The 16,421-nt window shown below is 33.7% G+C and overlaps 2 protein-coding genes across 3 annotated transcripts in view; one reads left to right on the top strand and one right to left on the bottom strand.

Moving 5' to 3' along the window:
* Nucleotides 1–11,154, top strand: part of LOC100923835 (aspartyl/asparaginyl beta-hydroxylase) — a 161,783-nt gene extending 150,629 nt beyond the window's left edge. For both annotated transcript variants that reach the window (XM_031946358.1, XM_031946359.1), the window contains one exon: nucleotides 7,489–11,154. In XM_031946358.1, the coding sequence (XP_031802218.1) occupies nucleotides 7,489–7,639 (151 nt within the window). In that variant the 3' untranslated portion in view covers nucleotides 7,640–11,154. The remainder of the gene's footprint in view (nucleotides 1–7,488) is intronic.
* Nucleotides 11,155–11,792: 638 nt separating this feature from the next.
* The window catches only part of CLVS1 (clavesin 1), a 200,032-nt gene continuing 195,403 nt past the window's right edge, over nucleotides 11,793–16,421 (bottom strand). Inside the window, exon 6 of the mRNA XM_031946360.1 lies at nucleotides 11,793–12,049. Coding sequence (XP_031802220.1) covers nucleotides 11,962–12,049 — 88 coding nt within the window. The 3' untranslated portion in view covers nucleotides 11,793–11,961. The remainder of the gene's footprint in view (nucleotides 12,050–16,421) is intronic.

The raw sequence follows: 16,421 nt of genomic DNA on the forward strand, positions 1-16,421 counted from the left end.
ACATCAACTCCAACATTATATAAAATGTTCAACACTGGTGGTCCAGAATCTCTGCCAAAAAAAAAAGGGGGGGAAGGTGCATTCTCATACCTACTTTGGGGGGCTAAACTTGTTTATTATTATTGCAGGGCTTTTAGTTTTGGTTTTGTTATTTTAAATTATTTCAAATGTAATAGTGAAAATTTTTTATAGTAAAAATCATAGTAAAACTTGCTTTTCTTATTCTACTTACTTTTTTCCATCAGTTTGTATAAATATATATATCAGTAGTTTTTAGACTTCCTTTCCTTTTTTTAATAACTTTTATTTTTTTAATACATGCAAAAATAGTTTTCAACATTCACTTTTGTAAAACTTTGTGTTTCAAAATTTTTCTCCCTTCCTTCTCTCTCTAAACCCATCCCACAGACAGCAATGTAGGTTAAACATGTGCAGTTCTTCTAAACATATTTCCATATTTTTCTTGATGCACAAGAAAAATCAGATTAAAAGGTAAAAGAAAAAACATAAGAAAAAAAACAAGCCAACATTCAACAATACATTCAATCTCCATTGCTCTCTCTCTGGGTGCATGGCTCTTTTCATCATAAGTCTATTGTAATTACCTTGAATCAATTCATTGTTGAAAAGAGCCAGGTTCATCACAGTTGATCATCACAGTTGATCATTACATCATCTTGCTATTGCTTTGTATAATGTTTTCTAGTTCTACTCAATTCATTCAGCATCAGTTCTGCAAGTCTTTCCAGGCTTTTCTGAAATCAGCATGGTCATCATTTCTCATAGAACAATAATATTCCATTATAATATTCATATAATATAACATATTCAGCATTTCCCAATGATGGGAACTGATGAACCAACCTATCATTTGGGTTCTTCCAAATGATATTTGTTATTACTTTATGTAGCTTTATTAAGTAGTATCTTTGTACTTTGATTAATATTATTCTAATTATTTAAAGTAATTTACTATCATCATTTTTATTATATTAGCAGGACATAGTTATGAACCCTTGATAGGCCTCCAGTTATTTAAGGCATTTTGTCAATTTTAGGAAGCATTTTAAACTCATATATATATATAATGCCTTAGTAGAGTGATTCTCAAATATTTAATATATTTTTAATAGGACTTCTTTTTCTATTATTTCTTCCTGTATGTTGTTGTTGCTTTCTAGAGATGCTAGTGATATTTGTTGTTTTTAAGTCTGCTATGTGAAACTTTAAAAATTTTTCCCCTTAATTCAACATTTATTAAGTACATTCCTTGAAACATACAAGAGTGATATGAACATGGATAAGATACAGGCTCAGATCTCACTATTATCCAAAGAAAAAATGAGACATTAAACACAAAAATAATACACTATTCCCGGACAAGTGTCCTGACAAGTTAATTCTAGATCACAAAATGCGAGAGGAAAGCATCAAGAGAATCAGAACTGATGGCTAAAGTTCCACCAGCTATTGCCAAAAGTCTGTTTTATTCTAAATGTCAGTAGCTATCAGGAACTGTTTCTTTAGGATGCTACATTTATTAGCTCACATATCTGGGATGAGGACAAGGACTCTGGATAATTAGGGCCTTACAAGGGTGATGCTGAACTCCACTAAAGTGTTGCTATTAATTTGTCTGTGGATGGGAAATATAGGGGTTGCTGATTGTATGAATGGTACAAAGAAGGAATTTTAGGTTTATAGTGATGAATTCAAACCTTATCTCTACCATTTTGTCTTTCTTTACATATCTGCACTTAAGTGGCAGACTATCAAAGCACCTGATATCATTATTTAGTACTATTAAAATCAGTGCTAATTGTATAACAAAATGTTTATTATCAAATATTTCCAGAAATATTATTAATTATAATTATTGTAATTTAATAAATAGTAGGATTTTGTGTTACATAATCTTGCAAGTAAATTTTCTGATATCATTTTACAAAACCATGAAATTTTTTTTTTCCTTCAAAACATGAAATTCCAGAAGGAAGTTTTAGAAAAGCAAATTATGGCAAAGCATGATGGGGTCAGAATCCTGTCTGAGGCCTTGCCTGAATTTGTTTCTATGAAAGCTGCTGGGAAAGGTTCCCAGGAAGACTCTTTGCCAATGTGTTCATGGGTCTTTTATCCAAAGGGGATCTTTCCATGTCATAATTTGAATGTTAACTTAATCATATCTTGAAGCTTTTTTCACAAACTAAGTGGGCTGAAAAATATTTATTTGCATTTCAATGATAGCTTTTATTTTTAGCCTAAAAGGAGTATAATAGACCTTTGACATCTTTATGATTCTTTTTGTTGTGTAAAGTCCTCTTGCTTTCCCATGCTGGTGATAGATGGACCTCTGCTTTAACCTCTCCAGCCACTTCAGTCAGGAATTTAGATGAATTTTATTGTCTTCTGCTTTTATCTTTTAGTCGAATAAGTACTGCACTTTGGGGTATTTGCAAATCTGGCTCCATCTGATAATTGATGAAGATTTAATTTTTTTTTCAATTTAAGCTTTTAAAAAGTATCCATGCCCAAAGCAAGTGAATTAAGTGCTTGAGGCAATGTGAGAAGTTTACAAAGGGCAGATATGCGTCAAACAGGACACATGGAGTGATACTGTTTTTATGGGCTTAAAAGAATCAATCCCCAAATCATGTTAAGGATATATTTGAGTCATCTTACTTTCCATGGGAATGGAACTGTTTTCAGAAATTAATTCCCATATCAGTGGTTTTCTCCTCTCAATATTTATGTTCAGTTTTTAATCTCGCATTTGTCTTTTAAAAAATAATAGCTTTTTCTTTTTCAAAATACATGCAAAGATAGTTTTCAGCATTCATCCCTGCAAAACCTTGTGCCATTTTCCTCCCTTCCCCCATGTACTCCTCCCCTAGACAACAAGCAATCCAACATAGGTTAAACATGTACAATTCTTCTAAACATATTTCCATATTTATCATTGAATCATTGTCCTTCTTGAAAGCTATAAATTACTTTAGTCCCTGCAAAATAAATAAATAAACAAGTAAATTTGTAAAGAAAAAAAAACCTATCCATCAAGTTCTTGGGTCAGGATTAGTCTGCTTCAGTATCTAATAAGCAGGAGTTAAGTTGTCAGGACACATAAAGTGCTTTGTGATGGTTTTCTTACCACCTTTTTTCACCATATTTGGTTCTTTTGGAGTTTTCCCTCCTTTTTATTTTTATGTTTTTGCTTTTCCCAATCATGCTCTGTTTTTACAAGTTGGATTAAAAAAATAAATTGCAAAACTACCAAGTGGTGATGAACTTAAAATAGAAAGTTATAGTAATGTTGTTTTGTTTAAATATGCATATTTGGAAAAGTTTTTTCTTTTTAATTTTTATTAATGGAAGTAGATAAGTAAGAGGCAGAGAAAATGCTAGTTAATTAAAAATTTTGATTTGAATTTTTTTTTTAAAGTACAAGCTAGGAGAAACAATTTAGATGCACCCAAACAATACTAATGAATGACAATTGCCAAAAGAGCAAATTTAATCTAAAGCTATTATAAGGTAGACAGTGCCCAGAAAGTAAAAGGTGATATTCTCACTATTTTCTATTACTTAAACCACATCTTGAGTATTATGTTCAGTTTAGGGTGCCATATTTCAGACAGAATATTGCTAATTTGGAGCAGCTAGGTAGCACAGTGGACAGAGCACCGAACCTGGAGTCAAAAGAATTGAGTTAAAAATTCGGCCTGAGACACTTATTAACTGTGTGACCCAGAAACACATCACTTAATCCTGTTCTCAGTTTCCTCATCTGTAAAATGAGATAGAAAAGAAAATGACAAATTACTACAATGTCTTTGTCAAGAAAACCCCAAGGGATCACAAAAAGTAGAAAACTGCTGAAATGACTGAACAACAACAATAACAACACTGCTAATTTGGAGACTAGAAAAGAGTGTCCTGAAAGGTAAAGGCTTTTAAGATAAAACCAGACCATAGGACAATCATTTGAAGGAACTTGGACTATTTAGTACAGAGAAGAGAAGAGGAAGAAAGATCTTTAAATATTTGAATGGCTGTGGAAGAAGGATTAGGCATTATTAGGAACAATGAATACAAACTGCAGAGAGGCAATTTATGCTTGATATCTTGAAAAATTGGTGAAGAAGCTAAATAAACTTTTAATAGATTATATGTGGAGGTAATGAATTCTCTTTTGCTGTAGTCCTTCAAGTGGAGGTTGGATGATTATTTTTGTAGGAGGGATTCTTGTTTAGGACCCTTGCAACTCAGGAGCTCTAGCTCTGACATTCTGGTACAAAGCACTATAAGTCTCTTGAGAGGGGAGAGCAAAAAAAGATGGGAAGGTTAAAGAAGTAATTGCTAATGATCGATGCGCTAAAAGCCAAGGTTTCAGACCTTTAACAGCTTATTTTCTTGTATTTCTTTTCTTTTTTAAAAATTCTTTTATTCTTTTTAGACAATACAAAACAAGAAAAGATGGGGGTTTGTTTTGTTTTGTTTTTTGCTTTTTTGCAAGGCAATTGGGATTAAGTAATTTGCAGAGTCACACTGCTAGTAAGGGTGTTGAGTGTCTTTTTAGATTTGAACTCAGGTCCTCCTGACTGTAGGACAGGTGCTTTATCTACTTTATCATAACTGTTTATTTTCCAACAACCACCCCTACAATATCTACCCATCTACTACTTAAATAAAAAGAATAATCCTTCTAAGACTATGTGGAGGTGGTAGTGGTCGTGGTGTTTTCACTGCGAAATCTGACACTGAGCTAAGGGACTGGATCATAGTTTATAGTCTAAAGGTAAACACAGTGAGGTTGGTAGAAATACCTAGCTTGTTAACTATTCACTGTTCAGTGGCTATGCATAATAGCCTTAGTTTCTTCTTTTTCTAATAATAGCATTTTATTTTCAAAATACATGCAAACATAGTTTTCAACATTCACCCTTGCAAAACCTTGTGTTCCAAATTTTTCTCCCTCCCTTCCCCCTCACATCCCTCCTAGACAGCAGGTAATCCAATATATTGCTCTAGTTTCTGAATGACATGTGAAAGGAAAATAAATTTAGAAAGCAAAAACAAATCTATCTCTAATCAAATTAAGCTATATATTATGTATGTGTTTGCAAAACACACAGACACAAGCCAGTCTGGAGTTGATCCACAAAAATAAGAGGAATGTCATCTAAGGATTCATTGTAATATAGGGGAAAGAATTGAGAATTAGGCAACTTAATTTCTGGTGATTATTGTTTGTTTTGTTATTAATCATTATTATCTCGGTGTGCAATTTGTTCAGTCCTGAACAAGTAACTTGCTGTCTCTTACTTACTTATCTTTAAAATTAAAATAATAGCCAAAGCCCCTTTCAACTCCAAATTCTTACAATTCTCTTTTTCTATCATAATTTCTTCTTTTGTAGCACTTCTTTTAGATATAAATCTCATTAGGGATTGCTTAGTTCACCAGGTGGTACTGAAATTTAAAAAAAAACAAAAAACAACAACTATTTCCTGGCTTTAAGAATCCCATGCCCTTTTATTTCTTTATGAATGGGCTTCTCTTCTTTTCTGAGCTATCTAGTAAGCCCGGATGACACACCTGGTTGTACAAAAGACAATATTGCTTAGCACAAAGGCAAAATGTATCTCCATCTATCTCTGCCTCAAGGAACTTGAACTCTTTTCTTATCCAAATGGTAGAGGTAGTGTCAGTTAATAATTGTTGATTGATTGAGATCTTATTTGTGCTAAGCAAGATACTATAAGGGATGTGGTGAGGGATACAGAAATAGTCTCTGCCCTCAAGGAGTGTACAAGATAATTTATCACTTTGAAAACAATATTTTCAAATTCACTAACTATGCTTTAAAATTTAATTTTAGCACTTTGCTATCTATACATGTAAAAGGCACATGCCCTATTCTTATTCTTGTGTCTTAAAATACTTATTATCATGTGATTAATTTAGTTTGAAACCCAGCCAGAATTTTCTGACATGTACTTAATATTTTTAACAATGAGCTTTTTAATCGAGTAGAACATGTACAGTATAATAAACTTCCATAATGAAATTTGGTTTTAAAAATCAAAGCATTTTTTTTAAATAAGCCATTTAACTAAAGACCAATTTTGTGTTTTATCTTTGTATTTTTACCACTAAGCACAGTACTTTCCACCTAGTAATCAATGAACAAATGCTTATTGAATTCAATTTAATCTGTCACTTAGAAATCTAAAATTCTATTCCTTTTTTGGCTTGAATTATATTATATAATGATGAGGAAATATGCAATTGTGGAAGGAATGAAGAAAATGTTGTTTTGGAGTAAGAGGATTCTGGATTAGAATGCTAGCTCTTTTATTGATTATCCTTATGACTTTAGGGAAGCCACTGAACCCATGTCAGCCTCAGTTTCCTTAACTGCAAAATAAAATGTTGCACTAGAAGGCTTCTGAGGTCCAACTATAAATCTGTCATCTTTTCACTTCACATTTAAAAAAAAATTTTTTTTTCTACCACAATCTGAAGTTAAGTAGTATAAATAGTATCTTCTGTATTTTATATAAAGGGGCACTGCAGTTCAGGAAGTGAAGCCCATAGTCACACAGCTCCTAATAATCAGAGCCACATCTCAATCCTAGGTCTTTTCACTCCAAATTCTGTGTTCTTTCTCCAGGTCTTTTCACTCCAAATTCTATGTTCTTTCTTTTTGTATCAAACTGATTTTTCTTCTTCTACCCACTTCCACTTACGGCTTGATTATATTTTATTCAGGCTAACACTAAAATTGCTTTTCATTTCCTAAACATATGCATATCAGTTGCGATAGGGAAATAATCCAAAAAGGAATGGCACTGATTTAAAAAAATCTCCTATGTTGATGACATTAGCACAAAGAACAAGAATTTCTAAATGTGCCTATGTTCTGAACCCAGAACAATGGTTAGGAAACACCTGGTTTTACTGTTGCTATGTTTTGTTAAAGAGTAATAATCTTTTTAATGCCTGCTTTTCTGTACAGTGGTGCTTTTCCCAGATGGAATAATATGATATGGCTGTCCCTTTGCCTATGAGAAGTCAGGAAGGATGCCAGGGAGCTTTCACAAAAAGTCACCAGTGGTCATTTTTCATAGGAAAATTATGCATTTTATGGAGGGCCAGTGGCCAATTTTTAACCATTTGTTAATTAAAATCCCTGATAGAAGGGATTTCTTTTTTAAATTACTTTTAACTTCAATTTAATTTAAAATTACTTTTTAAAATGTTTCCAACACTTTCAACTTCATTTCCTGTATCTATAAGACTAAACAATAAGAATTAATGTTTATGATGAAGAATCACAGTCCTATAATACCATCTGGGTCATCAAAAATATTAAATCATACTTTTAATGTTAGAATTCATTTTTATAAACCTATAAAAGCTTTGGTAAGCTAGCATCCATCCAGCTACTTGAATGCCATAGAAAATGTCTTTTTTTTTCTTTTACAGGATTTGGGAAGAAGGGAAAGTGCTCATTTTTGATGACTCCTTTGAACATGAGGTGTGGCAGGATGCATCTTCCCTGCGCCTGATCTTCATTGTGGATGTGTGGCACCCTGAGCTGACCCCTCAGCAGAGACGAAGTCTGCCTGCAATTTAACACATGATGGAGGCTCACAACACAAATGAGGGAGGCTCGTAATGTCTGTTGTATCTGTGTAGATGTGTAGACAGAACCATAAATGCTGAAGCTCTTAATGCTTCTGCTCAAATTGCAGCCTCAAAAATGCTAGCCTGCTCAGGTTTAAAAGACACTGAAGGAATGGTTTGCCTACTCCAGCTCATTTAGAAATTGTCCTTCTCTGTTCCATGCTGCTCTGATGCCGACATTAAAATGAAAACATGAGACCTTTTATCTTACCAGCCAAAGATTTTGCCCCTAGAATAGGTTTGTCAGTGTGTGTTGATAGGAAATGTAGATAATGTGAATGGATGATTATGATTTTGTAATTTTTAAATGTAATTGTATTTTTCTATTAAGCTAGCCATAGAGCTTTTATTTTTATGAACCACTACATTCTTTTCTTTCTTTCTTTCTTTTTTTAATAAGCTGTATTTTCCACTTTCAGCTGTGTAGTATGTTATCTTTGGGTACTCTATCATGATAGTTTTCTTCTGCTTTTGTAATTCTTTTTAATATTAATGAAGTAGTATGAGAGAGAAAATGTTATTTTCCTACTGTGATGGACAGCAAAAGGTAGAAAACAATAGCTCTAAAAAAATCCTATGAAAATAATCTTCCTTTTTACCAGTTTATTTTTTCTTCTAAATGGAGGCCTGATGTACCCCCTTTGTGGTGATAATAGAGACAACCCGAGTAGATTTTTAATTTCTCTGAAGAAAAGTTTCCTCATTGAAAAAAACGTGTGTAATAATTTGAAATTGACCCCTACAAAGGCCATATATAATGCTAATATATGCCAAGATTTAGATTTTTTTAAAGAAAAAAAATTTTCATAGTAAAATTTTCTGTCTCCTAAGATTAAACAAATGCTTGGGAGCAGAATGAATCTAGGCCCTGTGGGTCTTGACACCTTTAGTAATCAGGGTCCAATTACTCCTTTATCTTTACACAGTATTAATCTAAGTGGAAGATGAGTGAATGCTCCTCTGGTACTTCAGAGGATTCCTGCTATATTTTTCATGGATAAATTTTTAATAGTGTTATTCAGAATGACAAAATGCAAGGGATAATTACTGCAAATGGAAAAATGCCAGGAACTTTTTTTGCATATTGGCATATCATAAGAAATCCTGTCTTCTTTAAAACAATTGGAAACATTCTTCCTAACTTCTTGCCTTAGAACAAAATTGCTACATGAAATGAAAAAGAATGCCTTAAAAATTATCAGGTTTGCATGGGTAAAGTTTTAATAATGCATATTACAAAGAAGTAACAGTTAAGAGAATAATCCCTTTAGATAATCAAAGATAGTTTTAATGAAACAAAATATTTCGATTCTTTTCTACAACCAAGTAAGAGAGAAGTGCATCCTTTGAAAGGTGTTGCAGTGTAATTTCTCTATTTGAAATGTGATGATAATCACACACAGAATATCATTTCATGGAACAAGAAGAACAAAAATATTTATTAAATGCCATATTTTTATAAATAAATTTGAGTGCCTGGAGCCTGGTGGAAAGTTAGCTAGAACACACAGCCTTTTCATTCCAAGAATGATCAAGGCAATTTTGCCTTCTTTAGCTGTCTTCCAATATTGAAACTACTCGTATTTCTTCTATCTCAAGAGCACAGGTCTTATTTGAGGGCTAAAGTTTTAGCCCTTATTCCTTTTCCTTAAAAGGATCCCCCAGATAGAATGCACAGATTGACAGTAGTATATAGGTAACTTACTTGGTGATCCCTGTGTATTTGCTTCCATTTCTAAACCAGGTATTTTGTGGTTTTTGTGGGGAGGGACGGGGTTGGGGTGGGAGGGTGAAATGGGGACAGCACATTATGGGTGTGGAATCAAGAGGAATATAACCTTCAAAATAATGACCAATATTAAGAAAAAAAAACAAGAAGAAAAAAGTCATTTTTGTCCTTCAATATTTATTTAACAACGGGAAGTGACTCAACAGAGAAGGACAGTACAATCCAATGCTCATGTAATAGTAACTAACATTCATGTCAATTCTTGTTGAATTTGGTTCCTGTTTGTAAATCTATTGCATACATGTACAGAAAATTCAAATGAGAAAAATGTACATGAGAATGTTCATCTTACATTCATGTTACGAGATTTGGAGAGAAACAAGATTTACAAGCTAACTCATGTTAACTTAGGTCACTATGGTAGATAGAATGCACAAAATCAGAACATTTAGACTGCCATCTTAATGGGCAGATATTGTTTCACTGTTTTAAAACATAGCACTAATTGGCTTCAATGACATTTTAAAAACTCAGATCCAACAATTGTCACATATATATAAACCCAAGCAATTAAAATGGCTCCCTGATTTGCTTTTATTTCTTCTTCATCTCTCTATATAATTGTATAAAAAAGTCATTGGGTCACAGTACAGATGAAGTTATTTCAGCATGTGATTAGGAGTGGCTGCCCAAAAGTAACTAGTTTTATTTACACATCTCTGCATTGGCAGAGTGGCTATATTTTAATTTCATTTTCTACTTTATCATTTTTTTCTGCAAAAATAAAAATAGTAACTGACTTTTATAAAGCGCTTTAAAAGTTTCCAAAGCGCTTTTACATAGATGATTTCATTTGAACCTCACAACAATCCTGCGAGGTAGGTACTGCAGGTATTACTAGCCCCATTTTACACATAAGGGAGACTGAGGTTCTCTAAGTTGACTTGCCCAAGCTCACACAGCTAGTAATTGTCAGAGGTGGTGAGATTTGAACCCAATTTTGAGGTTTTTACAAGATTGAGCCAGAAACAATGTCCTTTTCTGTTCATCTGTACCAGTAGCAATGACTGATATGCTTACAAATGCAAACATTAATACCTTTCGATACTTTTTTTCCAGTAAAGGAGAAAAGTGGTAAACACTAATTCCAATTAGAAATGACCTATTGAATTATTTCTTCCCTGTTGATTTGCTTAACTTAAAACTTTAGCCTTCTTAAATGTTTTCATTTAAACTATGACTGTACTGCATGTTGTTAACTGAAATACCTTCAGTTTGACATGATGCCAAGTAATGGTACAAATAAATAGAGGAATGCCTTTATGAAGCAGGTGGTCAAAGAGAAGAAGATGCTTAAAATTGTAAAATTGATTTGGGGAAACAAACACATGGCACAAAATAATTTCTTACAGGTATTCTTTTATTTTATCTCTATTTCCATTTCAGTGAATAAATAGGATTGATTTTTCAAAAACAAATAAAGCAATGAGCTGATCTTTGGCATTTCAGTCCTACATTTCTGTTCTCTTCCTTTTGTTTAGAGTACACGCCCATTTAGCCATTCATTCATTTGAGGAAGTATTTCTCCTCAAGTGAATGTCTGCTTTCTCTAGCAACCATCAGAACTGCCCTCTGTCTACAGCCTTTAACTGATGGCAGGAGTGAAGGGGGTTAAATGGTTCCACAGCATTTTCCTTAGCTTTCTTGACCTAAATGAAACAATCTGAATAGTTCCATTAATCATTGAAAAAATGTTTCCAGTGAGATTCCCCTTTGTACAGACCTTGGTCTGTATCTTGGTCATTAGCTTGCTAATGGACTCTAGAATTGCCTATAGAAAATTGTGTCATAAAAGTAAAATAATTGTTTTCCCAAATTGTGTGTGTCTTCTATCCTCATGCTGCAATATGGTTTTGGAGAGGATACAAGAGTTCAGAAAAGTGTTAACCTAGTATCAAAATAAATAAACTATAACTAGCCAGAGTTGTGTGAACATGTTCTCAGAATGAACAATTCAATGCTGGTGGTGAGAGTAAAGAAAAAAAAAATTCAATGAGAATGAAAATTATTGCAGATGCTATTTATTGTCTCATGGCTTTGTACTATACTGAACCTGAAAATAGTATCTGTATGGTTTAATTTGGACATAATGTTGTTTGCAAAAGTATTCACTTTTTCCCAATATGACATGTAAGGGGAAAAGTACATATTTTTATATATGTGAGCAAGGAATTAATAAATCCAACCCTTTTTGATCCTTTTAATACCATAAATGTAAAATAAAAATTGAAAAAAACTCATTTCTTGTTTAAATCGATGTCTTGCTTCATTCTTGTATCCACTGAAAAAGAAACCTTCCGGTCTTTGTTTAACTTTGGCTGTTCAGACAGATGGCTGGTGACGATCCTTATTGTCAACAGAAGTGGAGGACCTTTTGTCAAGCAAGATGTGTGCCTGTGGGGATCAGTTAAGCATGTGCTTCATAGGTGACTGGTGCCACTGAAGGCTGGTGGCTTGTAAGATGTATTTTGGTGATTTGGAATTCAGTCCAGAGCCAGGAGTGGTTGGGTATTCTCATTCTCTCCCTTTTCCTCATGTTTCAGGGTCCCAGCTTCCACAACAGACTGAGACCTGTAAAGGGTGGTTGAGGGGAGGTTGGGCAGAAGAGAAACAAAGAATGGGGGGGGGGAAGTATTATTAATTGCTTACCAACAAAAAAAAAGTACTTATTATTGATAAGTGGGAGCAAGCATGCAACTTTTCTGGCCAATCATGTATATTATCTCTCATTTGCTCTGTATAATATATTTTTATGTTTTAGCCTAGTTCAGAGAATTTGCTGGCAAGGAAATTCCCTTGATTAGCAACTTTATAATTTATAGTGTGTAAAAGTTTCTTGAAATACTGAAAGTAACTTACTTGTTCATGATTACAGTCTATAGGTGTCAGAGGCAAGTCTTAAACCCGAGTTTTTCCAGACCCTATGGCCATCCCTCCATCTGCCAAAGCAGACTTTATCTCAGATAGTCTGTAGCCTAAACAAATATGCACTCATCATTTCAATGTCAATGTCTTGTCAGAGCACAATAATAACCTGAGATTTTCTAAGACTGTCCAGCTTTTTATAGAGACCTGATGATGAATTGTGCATCTGAAGTCCCAAACTAAGTTCATAAAGAATAATTACCCACTGATTGGCCAGCAAGGAATTTTTTAAATTGACATCACAACTAAAAAAGTAGAGTAGAAAATGCTGTTCTGGGTATAGAGTCTAGGCATTAGTTTGGACAGGGAATATAATCCCTCTAACCTTTGTCCTCATTTGAAAAAGGAACAGTTTTCCTAGACATCATATCTGGCATTTATTAAACACCTATTAAGTGCCTCTCACTGTGTTAAGCATTATACAAATCTGAGCTCATTTGATTCTCAAAACACTTTGAGGTACTTGTTGTTATTCCTATTATACAGTTGAGAAAACTTAGAAAAATGAAGGTTAAGTGATTTATCAAGTTCACATGGCTAATGAATGGTCTGAGGCCCAATTTGAACTGAGTTTTCCTACCTCCAGTCCAGTGCTCTATCCACTGCACCACTTAGCTGCCTCTAAAATTCATTAACTCAGCATTTTTTGAGTTGTGCAGATTTAAGCATTTAAATTTTTCAAAAAATATTTTCAAGAGCAAAGTAGACTATTTCATTCTCCAGATAATAATTTCTGACTTCTGGTTTATCTCCTCTTGGAGTAATACTCATTTCCCCTCTGTGTTCATAATAAAAATTTGAATTGAAATGGTTTTTCAGCTTTAAATGCCACATACCAAACCATCCACCATAAGCACTGAATTAAGTGCTTACAAACTAAAAATAGTTCCTACAAGTCTTCAAGGAAATGGAAGCTTTGGAATGACTCAAATGGGCAAAATTCACAATTTAAAATTATGCACATAAATAGACTTAGATTCCATTGAAATGATGCATATACTATAAATCTCAATCCATTTCAAAGACTCAGTATGAAATTTCCCTAAGCCTACATATCAATCAAGATGGAGCCATGGTAAGGTTTAAAAATAAAGTGGACTTATTAATGGATAAAATAATAATAGCAGTCCATGTTCATATAGTCCTTTGAAGTTTACAGCAAACCTTCCCCTTTCCATCAGTCTCCCCCAACACACACACACACACACACACACACACACACACACACCCCTTAGGTGGTACCAGTATTATTTCCATCTTACAGTGGAGAAAACTAAGGTTTAGGGGAAAAAAAAAAAGTGCTTTGCTCAACGTGATATGGCAAGTGAAATAGCAACATTAGAACTCAAACACAAAACTTCTGACTCCATCACTATATTATCCACCAGAGGGCACCGGTTTTGTTTTTTTTTCTTTTTCCTCTTGGTTGCATATAAATTTAGGATCAGATTTGGAGCTGGAAGAAGCCATCCAATTTCAGCTCATTTTACAGATGAAGCGAAAAAAATAAGGTCCAGAGAGGACTTATATTGAAATCAGTCTTTGCTGCTTATTCTCCATGTGACTGGCTTCTGTTTTCTTATTTATAAAATGGCAGTATAGGATTAGATGACTTATAAGGTCTATTTCAATCCTCTTTCTATGCTGCTATAATCTTAAGAAACATTTCCCAAGCTCAGACAATAAGTGATAGAATCAAAATTTAATGCACATCCTCTGACTTCAAATCCAAGAGCTTTTTTGAAGTTAGAATCCTGCCATCTGTGTTTAACTTTTTTTTTTTCTAGTTAGGATAGGAAAGGGGGAGACATGGAATGAAGTAGATAAGATAAAACAGAAAGATTAAAACTTGGAAAATATTTTCAACAAATAACATTTGTTGACATGTCATGGCAAACTTCTATTAAATGAAATAAAATTAATAGTCTTTACCTAGGCCCTTCCTTTGAAATTTTTGAACAACTTGCATAACTAGGTTGACTTTTGCCATCATCACCTTTAGTTTCTACAAAATAATTACCAAAATAGAGGAATTTTACTACCCAATATTTCCAGAGAAATTAAAATGTACTTCCTGTGTTTTCATGGAGAATTTGCATCTGTTCATGGCATGGCAAATAATGGAACACTGAAGAGATGCTTATATTATTCCCACAGCTTTCCCTACTATTCGTTTTTCAATCACTGCAGAAAATTTCTTAGTTCTCAGATGGTGTAAGTCCAAATAAAACTTACACTACAGGCAGATCAAATTGATTCACAGCTGAAGATTCCAAAGCAATAACCTGAAACAACCTGGCATTATGTACAAGATGTCCTAGTGATGAATAGATGGCTTTACGAAAAACTATGCCAAGATAACAACTAATCTTTATTAAGTAAGTGACTACTATGTGCACAGCACTGTTATGCACCAAGGGTATAAAAAATAAATAAACAAAGTTCCTTACATCCTGCATAGGCTTGAGATACTTGAGAAAAGTTAATTAACATGAGTCATTCAACTAGACACAGACAAAATGAAGGGTTTGGATTAGAACCCTTTAACTCTAAATCTATCACCCTATGATTCCAAATTGATAAAATTAACAAAACAATTTTTTTGTCTCACTTTTAAGCCCAGCTGTGGCAGCTATCATGCTGGGAAGCAATCCTTGTGAAGGTGTGATCTGGAATTGGGTGCTACAGCTTTCACTTTCTTTGTAGCCCCAACTACTAAAGACCTGAAAAATAAAAAGTTCTCACAACCACAGCCCTTGGCACTGTCATGTAGCTTAATGTCAGAAACAGCTTTGGTTTTTTTTTGTTTGTTTGTTTCTTGGTTTACATCGAAGGAGATAACCTTTAAAAATAGGAATTACTATCAATTTTGCCTATGACCCCTAAGGACCAGGCATCCTTAATCAAGTTGCCATTCAACTTGGCAATACAATCTTCTATATGTGTTGTTTCCCATTATATTATGGGATTTCCTTGACAATGGAGACTCTTGCTTTTCTCTCTGTGTACCTAATGCTTTATTACATGTGTATAAGAGGTTGCGTTTTTTTTTCCATTTTCTCATTCATCCATTTTTACCCAGCTTCAGGTGAAAATTTCTTATATCAGGCATCCGTGACAAGATTGATATACTCCTTTAGAGACAAAGACACACTGAGAAGCAGGATGCCAGGATCCAGGCAAAACAGTGGTATCAGTAGATCATTGAATCTAGTTCTTAATTCTTTTGTTTTCTTAGACCCCTCCTTGACAGTTTGATGAAACCTATGTATCCCTGTACAGAATGATGTGTGAATGTTTTAATATTCCAATGAATATAGTTATTCTAAAACAACAAATATATGTGTGTGTACATACACACACATATAAAGTTTGTGAACTTCAGTCAAGTCCAATCCTTTCCGTATTATAGGTGACAAAACTAAACAGCTATATTTAATCATTCCCTACAGTTCTCATTAAGAGCTAAGTCTAATGTAGATAACTTACTTATAAAGGGAAACCCAAATCATCATGTTACCTCCAGAAATTATTTGGTTCACAATTGTGATTTCATTGGATCTTGGGAACTCTTGGTGTGATATTTTCTTCACTCATGCATATCAACAACTGCTCTGTAATGTTTATATTCTTAGAGAATTTCCTGGCACACAGATTAAGTGATTTGTGGTCTTACAGATTAGGTGATTCATGGTACACAGCTAGCATATATATCAGAAATAAGATTTGAAACCACATTTTCCTAACTATAAAGCCAGCAAATTAGGATGTTGATGTAAAATCCCTATGCTTGCAACAGTAGTCGTAAGCTTCCATTTCGTACTTGTATATCATAACTCCCTGGGACAGTCTTCTAGAGACAGTTTAGAGTTTACTGCCCATGACTTGTTTTGGTTAGAGAAGAAATTACTGGCATCCATGTATAGAGAGTTAAACTTTGTTAGAGAACAGCTCTTTAGACTTTAAAATGCGAACTCATCTGTGTTGCCAGGAACCTTTACACCTCTTTTCCTATGGT

Source organism: Sarcophilus harrisii, chromosome 1 (genome assembly GCF_902635505.1).
Source record: "Sarcophilus harrisii chromosome 1, mSarHar1.11, whole genome shotgun sequence".
In the NCBI taxonomy this organism is placed as follows: Eukaryota; Metazoa; Chordata; class Mammalia; order Dasyuromorphia; family Dasyuridae; genus Sarcophilus; species Sarcophilus harrisii.